The sequence below is a fragment of the Pelmatolapia mariae genome, linkage group LG20, assembly GCF_036321145.2.
Source record: "Pelmatolapia mariae isolate MD_Pm_ZW linkage group LG20, Pm_UMD_F_2, whole genome shotgun sequence".
Lineage (NCBI taxonomy): Eukaryota > Metazoa > Chordata > Actinopteri > Cichliformes > Cichlidae > Pelmatolapia > Pelmatolapia mariae.
In genome coordinates this window covers 17,550,516-17,566,304 of record NC_086244.1, presented here as the reverse complement: position 1 = coordinate 17,566,304, position 15,789 = coordinate 17,550,516, and the positions used below count along the sequence as shown (strand labels likewise).

At 40.9% G+C, this 15,789-nt stretch overlaps 1 protein-coding gene across 1 annotated transcript in view; it reads right to left on the bottom strand.

Annotated features, from left to right (window-relative positions):
* LOC134619336 (membrane-associated guanylate kinase, WW and PDZ domain-containing protein 1) overlaps positions 1-15,789 on the bottom strand; it is a 50,330-nt gene that overhangs the window by 31,931 nt on the left and 2,610 nt on the right. Inside the window, exons 2-3 of the mRNA XM_065469676.1 lie at positions 5,182-5,471; positions 3,278-3,394 (exon numbers count right to left, since the gene is read on the bottom strand). Of these exons, the coding sequence (XP_065325748.1) occupies positions 3,278-3,394; positions 5,182-5,471 (407 nt within the window). The remainder of the gene's footprint in view (positions 1-3,277; positions 3,395-5,181; positions 5,472-15,789) is intronic.

Here is a 15,789-nt window from a genome sequence, read left to right as displayed (position 1 = left end):
ATAGGTCCCTTTTAATAAACAGTATATGCTCAAATCACTCAAAAACTCTGATGCACTTCTTTAATATTATATCGGTTTGGTTTCATGCCTGTTGGGCTAGCCTCTTTTTTTGTGTTATACTTCCACATGTTGAGTTTTCCAGTATGTGGCTTACTGTCTATGATGGCTTGAGATGGACATTTTCTCCAGTGAAGTCTGACGCTCCAGTCCCAGCTTATTAGGAAACTGTCGACCATGTTTAAAGTAGATGAGAAGGGCTGATGTGATGCATTATCTGTAACATATCAGGGTGGGTCTTGCACCTCTGGTTTCTAAAAATGGCAACAGAAAAAAAAGCCCTATTCTTAGATGCTTTTCTTTTTTTTAAAAAAAAAATTAGCAGTTTCTTTTACTAATTAAAGATTTGATTGCAAATCTCCTGATGGCATCTGACATGTCTATGATTCTTCTCCTCCCCTCAGGACACACAGCATCGCTCCAGCTGATATGGTGAGAGTCACAGATTCATTATCTATGCACCCTCCTCGGAGACATATATGACATGTCAGCGGGGAGACAGGATGGATTATTGACATCTTCTTTCCCGCCTGTCCCCGTAGAAGCGGCGCTCTGATCCTCGGGGGACGGGGCGAGGGAGGGATTGAAGAGGTAATTACACAGAACTCTGTATCAACACCCAGAGAGAGCTGTCTGCCAAGATCACTGCACACAAATAGCCAACAATAAATCCTACAGTTGTAAAGGGCACAGAGAGTCTGGGTGACATGCTGGAGCAAGCATATTAGAATAACTAAATGATGATGTTTCTTATCTCTGACTCACTCAGAAGACAATTATAAAAGTCTTTTATGGAGGAGAAAGAGAAACAGCCAGCCTTGATACCGTGACATTGGTTCTGAATCATCCAAGGGCACATGTGCAAATGCGATGACAGAAATATGGATGGGAAAGTTGAGGAGGGTCATGTAAATTCTGCAAAGCATGAATACAGAACAAAATAACGGGAATGAAAAGACAAAAAAGAACAATCTGTATAAAAGAACAGAACACAGGGTGCAGGATTGTTTATTGAGCATGTACCTGTTCTCCAAAGCTACACAGCGATCATCCTCTCTGTACACACAGGGCTATTAGACTGCAGCCGGCCACCCCTCCACTTTGGCACTGATAGACATTTGCTTTTAATTTAATTCCACCTCAGAATTATTGATACAGTAGCCTGGATTTACTTAGTTCTGCAATTCATTTCCATTTTTATGCACTGTCCTCTTGACTGAGCCTTTGTAATGTTATTTCTTACATCAGTGCCAACTTGAATATCAGAGAACATTGTCTCATCAAAAGAGTTTAAGGACTGAAATAGCTCATTGGTACTGAGCACAGTTTCCAGGGAAGAACTATCTACACATAAAAAAGCGAATCAAAACTGAGGTCTTCTCGTACCATCTTTGCTTCCCTACGGCAAACACGTTTTTAAAACCTGAACTGAGGCTAATTACTCATTGTATTAGATAATTCAAGGAGGTGTTGGAGGGAGCAGTAGGAGCATGCACATGATCCTGAAGGGGGCCACAATGAGCCACTGATGAAAACTCTTCAGCTTTAAGTTCCTGTTAAACACAGCTGCCTACTTGTACAAAAAACAACAAAAAGGAAGAAAATTCAGCTTCTACGTATCTACAAGTGATCAAATTTGAAATGTGATCATTTCGGAGATGCTTGTGCTGCTATAAGCATGAGATGAACAGCATCTTTGTGGTGTCATCTTCAGCAGGTCAGGGGATTGCACTTGCAGGGGCTGAGTCTGCTTTATTGTCACTCTTACTAAAATAAAGCACCCAGGGATGGGAGGTATTTTGCCAAGTTTGGATCCTCTGGACTGCTTCAAGTGATAAATCAATATCTAATCAATATGAATGTATAGGTATACATATATGAATCCTCTGTTTTCTCAAACTAACGTGTGAAATCGTCTAACAACCATTTATCTCATTTTGTATATAAAGATCCCCCCCTTATCGATACCATTCTCATTACAAAACAGCTGAAAGACTTAATGTTAATTTGGGCGATTCAGTCCCTGAGCAGCTGCTCGTGTAGATGCATGGCTAAGTAATGAGGGAGTGTGGCTAAAATTGCAATTACACTGTAATGACAATAAGCATGCGGTATCCTGAGAGATGCAGTTTAAACTCTTTTACACACTTCTCAACCGCTCCTTGTTCTGTCAGCGAGTGCGTCATGTGGTGCGGGGGCAGATTGTCCCACATGACCTACTTCGTGGACTAAAGGAGAGATTAGCAACAAAACTCCACACTGCCACGACAAGGTTAACAATACTGACACACGAGGTGGGTTGTATATTTAACACTACCACCTGAAAAAAAGAAGAAAAAAAGCCCCCCAGCAACAACAACAACAACAAAAAAGATATTATTAAAGAAAGCCAGGAAAATACAACAAAACACAAAGCTTCTCTGATAAAACTCTACTCAGCTGTTATATCCTCTGGCCGTTTCCAGTGACGTCATATTACAGAGGATTAAGATAGCAACAGATGCACTACAACTAGCTGCCTTTGGCTGCCATTGTGCTTGATTTTAGTCATAGGCATCAAAATGAAACGGCGTTTGCAGACCACAGGCTTGATTTTCAGGACATGATGCATGATGCATGATGTTAAGCATGAATAGAATTAGATATCCCACCAAACAAACGGTCAAACAGCTTATGGATGTGGATTGTAAACATGAGACTACCACTCAGGAAAAGGCTCAGTGTTGTGACAATACAAATGGTTGCTGTTACAGTTCAGTCAGCTTTACCAAAAGCTGATTTAAAATATATTTATTTCTCATATGCCAAAGTTTAATATTTCATAAAAAAATCACTACATACAAATATACACTGACACAAGAAAGTGATGAAAACAATTCTGCTGGCTCAAATGCTAATTAACACCATCATGTTTACATGGCAGGAACAATGAGACTGGTGTAAAAACAAAATATTAGCAACTAATAAAACAGACATGCCCTTATAAATCAGCATTTTCATTTAATTCAGTACAATTTCATTGACATGAACTGAATACAGTTCAGTGAAATAAAACTGAATTACGCCTGGAGACAATACATTTATTATTAGGGCATACCACATGGTAGCATCAGGACACAGGTGATGAAACTGCAGTAGACAAGATAAGATATACAAAGGCAAGATACATACAGGAATACTGGATATAAAGATAAGAAGTGAAACCCAGGAGAGGACTTACAAGGTACAGCACGGAGGTAGAGGTTCTCTCTGATGACCTGCTGAAGTTGGCTGTCCACTGATCCGGGTGTGAAGCACTTACTCAGATACAACCTGAGGTCCTTACACAATGTGGGGCCTGAGGGAAGGGCAAATAAAACAAGTTTGGCATAGAGATGAGGAAGGAGAGAGAAAGAGAAATAAATCAGCTCAGTAAGCATAAACAGTAGGATGATGCATGCTTAAATTTATCTAAAGCACTAATCTTTACTCCTGACAAGTTGGATTTAACACCAGTACTTTACAGCCTGCTGATGTCTCTATATCACTTCACAGTAGCTCCTGAGAATTAAACGTGCCTGTCCAAGTTCCTCGTGCATATACCTACAACAGCCTACTGAGGTTAATTGTTCCAGACGCAACGGTAGAGGCTGTCACCAGAGGAGGCAGAGCCGATCAACACAGCGGGGCTTCGTTTCCTCTCTGATCTCTTAATATTGTCTCGCGTGCTTTACGGCCTTTGATGGCAGGCCGCGTGCTGTTATGGATGGACTGAGCGTGTCTCCTGTTTGTCACTCTGACAGACGACCATTCTGTCAGTGCTTCCCCTGAAGGCTGTCGCCGAGCCATCCACACTCCTGTCACCCCCTATCCATACTGGCTGTTACAGTGGTTCTGCCGAGGAGCAGGCAGAATTTACAGAGGGCTATTTAAAAAAAAAAAGGATCAGTGATATAACTTTATTAGTGGAGGCAGCATGTACATATGACTGGTCACATATGGCTGCTGCCTGTAAAGGGAAATGAATCTAGCCTGCCGCCCTTTGGGAGAAATGGCGGCTTTGTTCGTGATGTTACGAAACAGCTGCTATTTTCTAGTCTGCTGAAGAGCAAAATTCAAATCTGAACTGAATGAACTGACAATGTTTAAGCATATGTCTGAAGCCAGGGATAACAGCAATGCAAAGAAGATTTTCTGGAGCTTTGCTGTCATCAGAACCAGAGAATGAAATTTTAAAGTTGGGTATTTTTGATTTGTGTGGCATCACTGCTCTTTGTTTTCTCTCTGCAGCATTAATGCTTGCTTCCTCTCGGGAATGTAGCCTGATGTCAGTATTCCGAGGCAGGAGCAGAGGGAGTTGTAGTAGTAGGAGTAGCAGAGGAGGTGTGGTACAGAAACCCAGAGCATCAGATCATCCATCACTGTCCACACCACATGCAGTCAAGCTGCACAGAGAGGACCAGGCAGACTTCAGAAATGATAATGGATCTACCGGTAGCAGAGCGACTAGGAGCAAAGGTCCCCATTTACGCCCATGTGGCCAAATCGGCCATCAATCTAGCGAGCAAGGCCATCGCGAGGTGCAGTCAGGTGACACTTTGGTGACATATCGTTCTGTCCGCAGCCGACAAAGACATCCGTTCCCCCAGCCCCCTGTTCTAAACATCAAGGCCCCACTACGAGTGACAGGCAACTCGATTGCCACACTCTTGTCATGTGTCATCAAACATTTTGAACTCCTACCCACATGTTAACCAGTCCTCTCAACATAATTGACAAGTACAAATCAGCAGAGCAGAACGCTACAGACTGACGATTTGGAGTGTGAGAGCTCGGGGGAGGGAGGGTGTTATTGTGCAGGAATATCATGGATGACAGCTTGGAAGCAAGTGTAGCAGATTGTTTGGGTGTAGACAGATGAAACAAGTGCAATGGCGTGCAAGATAAACAGTGATAAGTCACTGTAAACTGTCTACAGTAAGAGTGTGGGAATTTCAGATTAAGAATTAAGATATGTGAAGGGCTTTACCAGAAACAAAGCAGACCTGTGTTCACACATTTCATCGCCTGTGTGCCCATAATTTGCTCATCTATTTAAATGAGTTGCAGACTAATGTGTTGGCTGTTTTGGGTGCTGAGTCATACCTGGTGACACAGTTTTGATGCGGATAGGATGGAGGCAAGAGTTGAGGATACCACGGACATCTCCTAATGTCATCCCTAAAACTGGTGTTCCCCCAATCTCTAGGATGATGTCACCCACAGTGAGGCCACCACCCGGGGCTGATGTGACAAAGGGAAACTCTCCATAATCTGCTCCTCCACCGATGGCGATCCCGAGCTCTCCCGATGAACCTTGCAGAGGTACAAAGCTGTCTAGCACCTTTGAACGCCAGTGCAGCTTCTTCACCGCCGACTTAGACATGGCAAATGAACTGTTGAGAAAAGGAAACGGGTGTTTAGAAAGCGAGCAGAAGGTGTCAGACAATAAAAAAAAGGAGGGGAAAAAGTATCGGTTACATAACAAGGAAGAGAAAGAACCTGTGACTTCATGTTATTTAACCTTTGTCAGGTTGCAGATGCCTACTGCCTGTGGAGTTGCTGTGTTTCACATCAGAGAGTCATGAATAATTCTAGCGTCACAGGTTAGGATGGCAGCTTGAAAGTCAAGAACAAGACAACATGGAAAATGTGTCTATGTTTTATGCAAACATACAACAACACAACAGCCAAATGACTGTCCAGTCAAAAGACTGAGAGAAACTTTCCCTCATGCTCACTGTGCTCTTGGCTGACGTTTTGTTTATGTGTAAACAGGCAGCACGGCCATGAGCGCACAGCCACAGTCACATGGGAAAATCGAGTGTGAGTTTGATGGAGGTATGAGAATCCATTTTCACATACTTGTCTTTATCCATATGTTTTCTAGACAATCAATAACCAACGCAATTTATTTTCCCATGGATAGAGTCTCCTGCGCTCTGCTAGGGTGATGTTTTGTCCACTAATGGCAGCTGGTTACATTAAAGAAGAGAAATAATAAGGCAAAGCTGTACTGAAATACAGTTTTGGGTTGTTATTTTTTTGTTAAAACACATTTCCTGGAGAGCAGCTGTGTGTTGGGGTGGGGTGGAAGGGTGCAGGAGGATGTAGCTGGCACGGTGAAGATTTGTTTGAGCCGTCCCTGATGTGACAGCTGCACTGCCAGAGAACAGACAATGTTCCTCTGACATTATCAGAGCAGCGTTGTCACCTTAACACACGGTAAGACGGAGCCACACAAGGCACTATATCACAATCAAAAAGACAAACACAACGTGTGGAATAAAAGCTTTAGAAGTGCTGGCAGGCAGATTTAATTTCCTTTGGGCAGCGTTTGGCAGGCTTTTGCCCTCAGTTTCCAGTCTTTTTGCTAAGTTAAGCTACCTACCCCCCGGCTCAGGCTTCATAATTACCATAGCAACATGATGGTGATATCAATCTTCTCATCAAACACATATTTCTTACTTACTTTGGAACACCTCCACTAAGTCAATTTTGCTTAAATACAATATCCCAAATGGATACTACTGATTTCCACTTCCAGTGTGGCCAGGAAATAAGCCATTACACTTCACTTCACCAAGATGCAATCCTCTTAAAAGGCTGTGGTGACCCCTGGCTAGGCAGGGTTAACATGCACAGCACCAGACCCAGAGCTAGTAGGGAGGCCCTAGGGTCCTCGGACCCAACAGACCTAATAAGTCTGCTTCAAAGAGTGAGAGAAGGACAGGATATTTCTAATCCTTTCCAGCTGACTGGCAAATCGACTTGCAGATCTGACAGAGATCCTCTTCCATCCTCTGCTGCTGCTCAGTTAAAGAAGGGAGGTCCCTGGTGTGGTTTTTTTTTTTTTTTTTATAAGATTGAATTATAAAAAACAGAACCATGAAACCCAGAAATACAGATGGGTTGTTTGTTTTTTTGCAGTGCACTCAGTGAGTAATAGGAGAGGAGAGAAAAAGGGAAAAGCAGAGGTCAGATGGAGATCGAGAGGCGCCACACTGCCTGAGGGTTGGCGTAGGACTCACTTATTTGACCTTGCAGGACTTCAGCTCAGGCGACATGAGTCAAAACTAGAGAAATAGTTGAACCCCAAAACACACAATTCTTTCTAGAACAACAGCCTGTCACTGTTGTTCAAGCACACTTGAATTAAACACAATCAAACAAGTAGCGCTGTTTACGCCGGCATATTTCAGCCTGAAATTATGCTTATCGCTTCAGTCTTGCCAAACAGTGCCCCCAGTCCCTCTCTCTACCCCACTGTGAAACCTTCTGCAGCTACACTGTCGACCTGCTTCTCCGAAGTCAGCCAGCCATCCGCCCACACAGAAAACACAGCAATACAGCGTGCATTAAGGGTGGCGTGAGGCCAGAATACAAACAAAAGCAACTTTTTCCATTTAATCATATTGTACACAACATCTGCATCGGCCCTGAATAATAAGTCTATAAGCCGTTGGTCTTTTCATGCTTTATCTAAAGATTTCTGGGAACTTCTCAACAGTAAAGATTAAAAAGCTTAAAATAAAACCACTCATAGGTATAGAGCATTATTCTGTTGGAACTACACAGTTGCATTGTGTTTCTGCCTAACGTGTGTTGCCTGAGATGTAGTTGTTGTCTTGACCTCCTGCGTCTGATGGGGGTTTAATGAGCCACAGCCTGTCAGGTTGTTGAAGCCTGACTCGTCCCGCTGCAGACACACACTCTGACACTCTCTCTCTCTCCCTGCTGTTGGTGTTGACACTACAAACTGGCCCTGCACGCTCATCTTACCATGTTCATTAAAAACACATTGTCATCAAGGCTGGGGAGGAGCAAGGGCTACTGACTCTACACAGTGATCTTATTGTCTTAGATTTAATACATTACTAAGAAATCATTTGTTTGCATTTAATATAATTTTGAATGTGATGATCTTACCTGTAATTGTATAAATCAATTACTCCACATAGCTGAAAATTAAGCTAATACAGGAGTGGCATGAATTGCAATTCCTTGAATGGCAAGTTTTTAAAAACTGAAAGAAGAAGAAAGAACCAATCTACATGGACTTCCATGTTAAAATAAACTATAGAGCAGAAATTTCATTTTGTCTCCATAGCTAATTTCCACCTTCATGTCAACTGTAATGACTGATTTCTTTTCCTTTTTTAAATTACTGACTTGTTTAAACTGTGTTAAGTGATAAGGTTTAAAGCCACAGCTGGATGTTAACTAGGCTGCTAGCAGTGCAATAATGGTCTCCCAAAGACTGTATATAAACGATGAATGTAGCTTCTGGGTCTAAATGTGAAGCCTGTGTGGAAGTTTTTTACACCTGGATTATCTCTAATGACCACTAGTTGCACAAAGAAGTCTGCATGCATGGACTCCTATGGAAAAAATAGTCCTCAGCTCAGTAAGCACTTTCCTAATGAGTTTGGCATAGTACGCTATGATGCTCATTTTGATGGATTTGATCGGCAAATGGCTACTATATGAGCATGCGGTGGCAAAATGGGACTTTACAAACCAACAGATGTTATCAATGCAACTTCGTCCATGTTTTATACAGTCTGCAGTGCCACCTCAGCAACATCCAGGAAGTTGTTTCTCCAGTTTTAGTGTGTTAAATTCTAGCAGTTTATATGTATGTTGTTTAGCATTAATTAACAGATAGCAGTTGCCAAGCATTAACCAGTAACTTAGCATTCCACTTTCTGATTCACATCTATTTATTTTTGGTTCCAAAAATCCAAGATGGCAATGACCATAATGCTACAAAATAGGCTTCAAAAGGAGAACACAACCCAAAAGGTGATATGGCCTATAGCCTATTGTATGAAAACATGAATGAATTTTCTGAAATACTAATTAGATTTTGTGTCGTATGAAATTTCCTTTGATCAAAATCGCAATACGTGACTGCTTGAACTGATTATGAGATGAAAATGATGAGCTCTTAATCATCCTCTCATGCTGATTCAAAACAAACCTAAAAATATGCAGCTATGCTAGAAGCAATGTGACTGTGTTTTAAGCTAAAGTTAGCCACATGCTCCCAATAAGAATGGCAACATGCTGAGAGATAACAGCTGTAGTTTCTACCTTGTTCTTGATCTTATCAACCATCTTATGAAATAAAGAGCAGTAAAAGGGATCCCAGCAGCCTTGCAAGGATTTGGGCCCAAACCATAAATACAGGACTAATTGAAATATTAGTTTTAAGATGTCGACAAATAAAAAGTGAATCACTAAATTCTAAGGAGTTCGAAAAGAGAGTGACTGGACTTCATTAAGTTGCTTGAATGAAACTTAAAGAAGTCCAGCCGTTTTCTTTCCAAGCTCCTTAGACTACCATAAGCTGGATGCACAGGCGTGTCAGACATGTATCACTAAAGTTGTAAGACTAATGAAGCTCATCCTGTGGAAACATAAATCTGTGTACTTAATGCCAAATCAATCAAGAGGTACACTATAAGGAAACAGGAACCAAGTTACCTTCACGTTACACCTACTGGAGCTGCTTGGACATGGAAACCTATGCTAGGAAGCACCCGGTGCGCAGTTTTTGTGCTGATGTTAATGTCAGAGGAAGTTTGGAATTGATGTCAAAGGTCTGCTACTTCAAGACTCATGCTTCGACTTTGCAATAACACCACTTAGTAACTCATGGACTATCTATGAGGAAAGAAATTTCACAAACTGGTTGCAGCAGCGACATTCTTTAAAATAATCATTGACAAAATTTTGTGGAGGCAGACATGGCATGGCATGGCTAGGTGTTTGATTTTGATTTGTACTTGATTTTATACATTTTATTTTTATACAATGGAACTAAAAACACCTGAATTCAAAGATTAAGAGGTGTGGTCCAATGCTTTTGTCAATATAGTATCTTTCCACTATGAAACACATCAAATAGTGACATGGAAGACAGTAGGATTCATCCACTGGGAGCTATAATTGCCTGTACATAATTTAATAGCAATTCATTACACAGTTATGAGCTTAATATGGACCAAAGTAATTGCCCCACTAGCACTGCTATAAGTAAAGCCATTCTGAGAGCATGAATTACATGGACTGAACAATATGCAGGGTCACGGATATCTAAACCTATAAAAAGAATGCTCTATAGAGATTCCTGACCTTTAGGTCAGAAAAGAGCTGACCAATACATATCCTGTTTCACTGACTTCCTCTGCACCAGTGAGGATCTCTATAGTTTGCAACCTCTGCCTTTCAGTGTAATTTCAACCCCCACAGTGATCTGTCAGGGGCAAAACACACAACTCCTTGATTTAGTCTATTCTTAGTGCCCATTTTTTTCTCATCATATCTGTTTATTCAGAAACTACAGTGCATATGCTAGAGGCTATGAGTCAGTGTCTAACACAAACAGCTGTGCCACACAGAGATTTCTGTATGAAAATGTCTTTTTGCCCTGAACTACATGAGCACTCATTATCCACAGAACATTCGTCGTTCTTAGCTAATTAACCACAATAGTTATTTTTCCAATAAAAGAAAGTCAAAGTGCACTTTAAGCCTCATCACAATATAATAATACCTTCTGAAACAACAGTGCAAAAAGCTGCATTTATAGGTAACAAAATCCTTTACAGTGATTAGTCTAAAAGGCCATTTTACCCCTGGCAGTTCATAGTCATGACCAGAATATTTTTATTACAGGACAAATTAACTTAGCGGTTATTTCAGGTTGGATCTCGAGGGTGTTAATTTATTAAAGTTACAGAGATGAGTTTTGCCATGGAGCTCAATAATTCAAAGTCAACTTGAAGCAACGAAGCAAGGACAAGAGGGAATAGCACTTGACATTGGGCCGGACGATGTCTTGAAAGACCTTCAAGAAGAAAAAAAACCCCCACAGGTGTAAGCAAAACACATCAGTTAAGACGAGTGAATAATTGAATTGCTCGGTAAAAAGTGTCTCTGGTGAGGCTAGCAAAACAAGAACATCTTGTCGTGACAGATTTATCCAGCAGGGCGAAGCCAGGGTGCACAGACTTCCATTCAAAACAGCACTTAAAACAGTTTTATTGACCACACAGCTGTTAGCAATGAATTTAACCTTCGTTTTGACACCTCAACACCTATTCTCAAGGTCTGCCTGTATCGATAATAGAGGTCCAGCTTTATGGGGAAAGCAGCGACTGTCAGCTCTCGTGATTCTCCACATGTTCCTGATGTCTATCTAGATGCCGGCCCTCATCCCCATCAAAGCCGTCTCTCAGCTTGTAGATCACTCTCTGACATAATCGGCTTTGACAAAAGCAGAGTTTGTTCAACTTCTTCCAAAGATGAGAAACTTTTAACGCAATCAGCGTTTGGCCTCTGAGTTGTTGCTCTAATCAAACGCTGCTCTCCCCAGTTTAATCATCTCATTTTAAATCTTCGCGTCACTAATTGTTGTCCTGCTGCTTCACGAAGCAGCAGAACTAGTATGCGCTCATAAAAGCTTCTTGGTTGCTTTGACTTGGTGGAGACACGCTTGCTCTGCTGTCCACATTTTGTTGCAGCTCTAAATGGAGCCTCCGGTAATGAAATTAGCCTGGGCAATTAGCTCAGCTACAATGCTCTTTGAATTTATGTAAGCTTATTTTGTATTTCATGCATGCTCACTGAAATGCAAGGCGACGAACAGTTGTCTTTCCTAAATGTAAATTCTGGTGGATATTGATGAACTGACTTTGTGTTTTGTCAGCTAGAATGTGACCAGCATGCCTAAGTGCTCCATTTGTTGGTCTCTGTGCAAATGCTTGCAATGAATAAACAAAACAAAACAACAAAACAATAAGAGAGGGTTTGTTAGTTTTTATACAACTCCGCATAAGCCAGTCAGCATGACTGTGCATTACATAATAATTACTGACCAACAACACTATTGCTGCACATCAAACCTTTGAAACGGCAATAATAAATGTCCACTGACATTCATGACACTACGTGACACTGAAGCAGAAACAGTGTTTTTACTATTGCTGATTAGATAATCCTGAGAAGGTACAGTAAACAGATGAAAAAGGAACAAAGTCAAATCATTTTTGATTCTTGTTTCAAAAGTGTTAGGATTTCCTGCTAATTTATTTCTCATCACTTTAAATTGAATTAAGTGTTACATAAATTATTTTCATAATCATTTAATCTCCTGCTTATTTTTCCAATGATTGCATCAACTTCTAAATCTGTAAAATGTAAAAACAACAACAAAGGCCCAAACCAGGGCCTAAAAGGCCTAAACCAAAAGATATTTCAGTCAGACAGCAGCTCTAGTTAGTGTTCAACATCAAAGCTCCAAGCTCAACACCTCCTAATACACTCACTGCCACTTTATTAGGTATACTTGTAATATCAAATGAATGAATTAGCTAATCACAAGGCACCAACTGAATGCACTTAGGCAGACCTAATAATGTTATGAAGTTCGAAGTGAGCATCAGAGTGAGGAAGATTTAAAGGACTTAAAAGTGGTGTGGTTATTGCCAGATGGGCTGGTCTGAGTATTTCAGCAATTGCTGATCTACTTGGATTTTTTCCACATATCCATTTCTGGGTTGGGATTTTTGAAAAAGAGAAAATATCCAGTAAGCAGCAGTTCTCTGGGTGAAAATGCCTTGTTTATGTCAGAGGTTAGAGGACAATGGCCAGACTGCCTCAAGCTAATAGGCAACAGTAACCACTCAGTAAAACCAAGGTATGCAGAAGACATCGCTGAACACACGTCAAACTGTGAAGCAGATGGGCTAAAGGGGCACTAGACCACATCAGGTGCAACTCCTGCGAGCTACGAGGTGGAAACCAAGACTACAGTTCATATGGGCTCACAGAAAATTGTACAAAAAAGATTGGGCAAATGTTGCCAGATCTGATGAGCCTCACTTTATGCTGTGACATTCAGATGATGGGGTAAAGATTTGTTATAAACAGCATAAAAGCATCCTGATTTCTATCAGTTTTTCAGGATTTTGGTTGTAGAATATTGTAGGAGATTATTTTTTGGCACACTCTGGGCCCTTAGTACCAGTTCAGCATCATTTAAATGCCACAGCCCACCTGAGTACTAATACTGGACATGTTCATCCCTTTATGGAGAAAGTGCCTTCTGACAACTGCTTCCAGTAGGATAAGAAGTCACGTGTCACAAATCTCAGATGATCTAAAACTGATTTCTTGAACATGACAATGAATCCCCTTTACTCAAATGGCATCCACAGTCACCAGATCTCAATCCAATAGACCACCTTTGGGATGTGGTGAAACGGGAGATTACAGTATAATCATGGATGTGCAGCTGACAAATCTGTAGCAACTGTTTGATGCTATCATGTCAATAAGAGCCCAAATCTCTGAGGAACGTTTCCAGCATTCCTCATCCTGGAGACTACAGGTTAGAGAGTTAATTAGCAGGTTAAAAGGAAACGGTTATCAGAATGCAAAGAACACAGCCATGATTGTCCATGTGTTTTAGATTTATTTTACTTTATATCTAAAGTATTTTAACTAAACGAGTGATTGAGACACATTGACTAATTCGTTCTGACGAGATAAAATAAGGTTACACTAAATGACGAACTTAAAAATATACACATTCTACTCAGAAGAACAAAATTAACTCACCTAAGCTGCCGTCACATATGGGAGTAAAAAGAGTGAGTGCAGTCCTTATATAATGTGAGCAGGTGAATTCAGTTGAGCAACAAAGGAACACAGGAGCCAATCAGTAGTGAGGAAACCAGGACAGGAAGTGAGGTAAGGGAGGTGAGGTGTGGATGAGTGAGGAAAAGAACAAATGAAGTAAGACTCTTTGCTACAGGTGGATTCTGGAGTCAAAACAGTAGCACTGACATGTTAAAGGAAGACGTGTAACATTTGTAGCTATGCATTACTACTGTATACAAAAGGGTGACAAATAAAACCCAATATAATGTGTGAGGTATGAGGTATTTGGCCTTCAAGCAGCACCAGAACAGCTTCAGAACTCCCTCGACTGATTCTTCAGGAGATGTAAATGAAAGCCTTTGTGAATCATTCTTCCAAAAATATTTCCTCATTGGTGTTTTGATGGTGGTGGCGGAGGGACACATCAGTTCAAAATTTTCCATAGGTGTTCACTCGGGTTAAGATCTGGTGACAGCGAAGGCCATAGCATTGATTGATCCACATCATTTTCATAATCATTAAGTCCCTCAGTGACCCCTTGTGCCTTTTTATGGATATATATTGATTTGTACTGGCCCTCCCACTAGAGGTACATGTGAACCCAAACCATCCAAGTATTATTATACATCCCATTGCATAACAGAGCCAGATCCTCTCACTGTGGGTCAGGAGTTCAAGGTTTTCCTTGACTGAGTGACCCTACTCTGCATAGTTTCTGATTACTTTTCTCCCGATTGACTTATTGATTACTCACCTAATCATTTATGTTCTAAATGAAAAGAGTTTGGTCTTTTGAGCCCACCAAAAAAGCTATTTGATGTTTTTTATGTTCAGCTTACGACACCTGTGATGTTTTTCACCATTTGCCTGTTGTTTAATTGACATTTTGATTGGAGTTTAAATTTGGTTTTAAAATAATTTATTCATTCCATCCATAGGGGCAACAGTTTTAGCAGAGATCCCTAGATCTCCCTCTCCCTGGCCATCTCCTCTAGCTCTTCTAGGGGGACGCAAGGCAAACCAAACCAACCAGGAGGTGAGTCTGCCCTGTCACCTTGTTCCTTTAATGCCTTACTTAGGGAAGTCAAGGAGGCATCTTAGCCAGATGGCTGGACCACCTCAACTAGCTCCTTTTGATGTGGTAAAAGAGCAGCTCATAATTAATAAATTGATTATCATTATTAATTTTTAGCTCAGTCTTTATGAACTAACTCACATTGTTTAAAGCATCATTCCAGGGTTACACCTAACTATTAATGATTGGTTTGTTTGGACTTATTGATAAGTCTTTTTGTCCTAAACTAGCCTCATTGTGACAAAGTCCATAATGACTTCCTAAATCACACAAGATAAAGAGTTTGAACCAAACCAGAGAATATTTTAGTCTTTAAAATAACAACTGATAAATTTTCAGCAAATCCATTTATTTCTAACATTTCTGGCATTCATTCTGAAAAGAGCCCAGAATGCATCTTGAAACATTTATCTTGGAAGTTGAGAAATAAAAGGGTATTTAGTGAAAAATTAGGTACCAGTGAAGAAAACAAAACCTTCAGCTGAACCCATCCCACACACTGAGCACTATAAGCTCATCTGTTCCCTCTAACCTGTGGTGAGGCACACTGCTCTTAATCTTGCAGCATCCTCCCAGGAGGTGTTGGAGGTCAGCCAAGTAAAGCATCTTAAATAACCAGTGACCTTAAATTCATGCGACTGGTGGAGTGGCAGACAGATGGAAAATGCACAGGAAAATTCTCCCAGCTCCGACTTTGTCGCCTTATCGCTTACCCATGCCCTGACCTCTCGCTCCGAACATTTACACCAAACTGCACAAGCAACACTGGGTGTACTAAACCTCCCTGATGCTCACTCTCTCTCAAATCTAGGGCATGGGAGTGCTCAACATAAAACAAACAGCAGTGGCAGATTTATAAATATAAGATTAAATGCTTGTGGGTTCAAAATGCCATGCACAGTGGCATACACATGCACTAAAGCATTTTCCACTCTTACACACTCAATATAAACTTAACACAATGAATA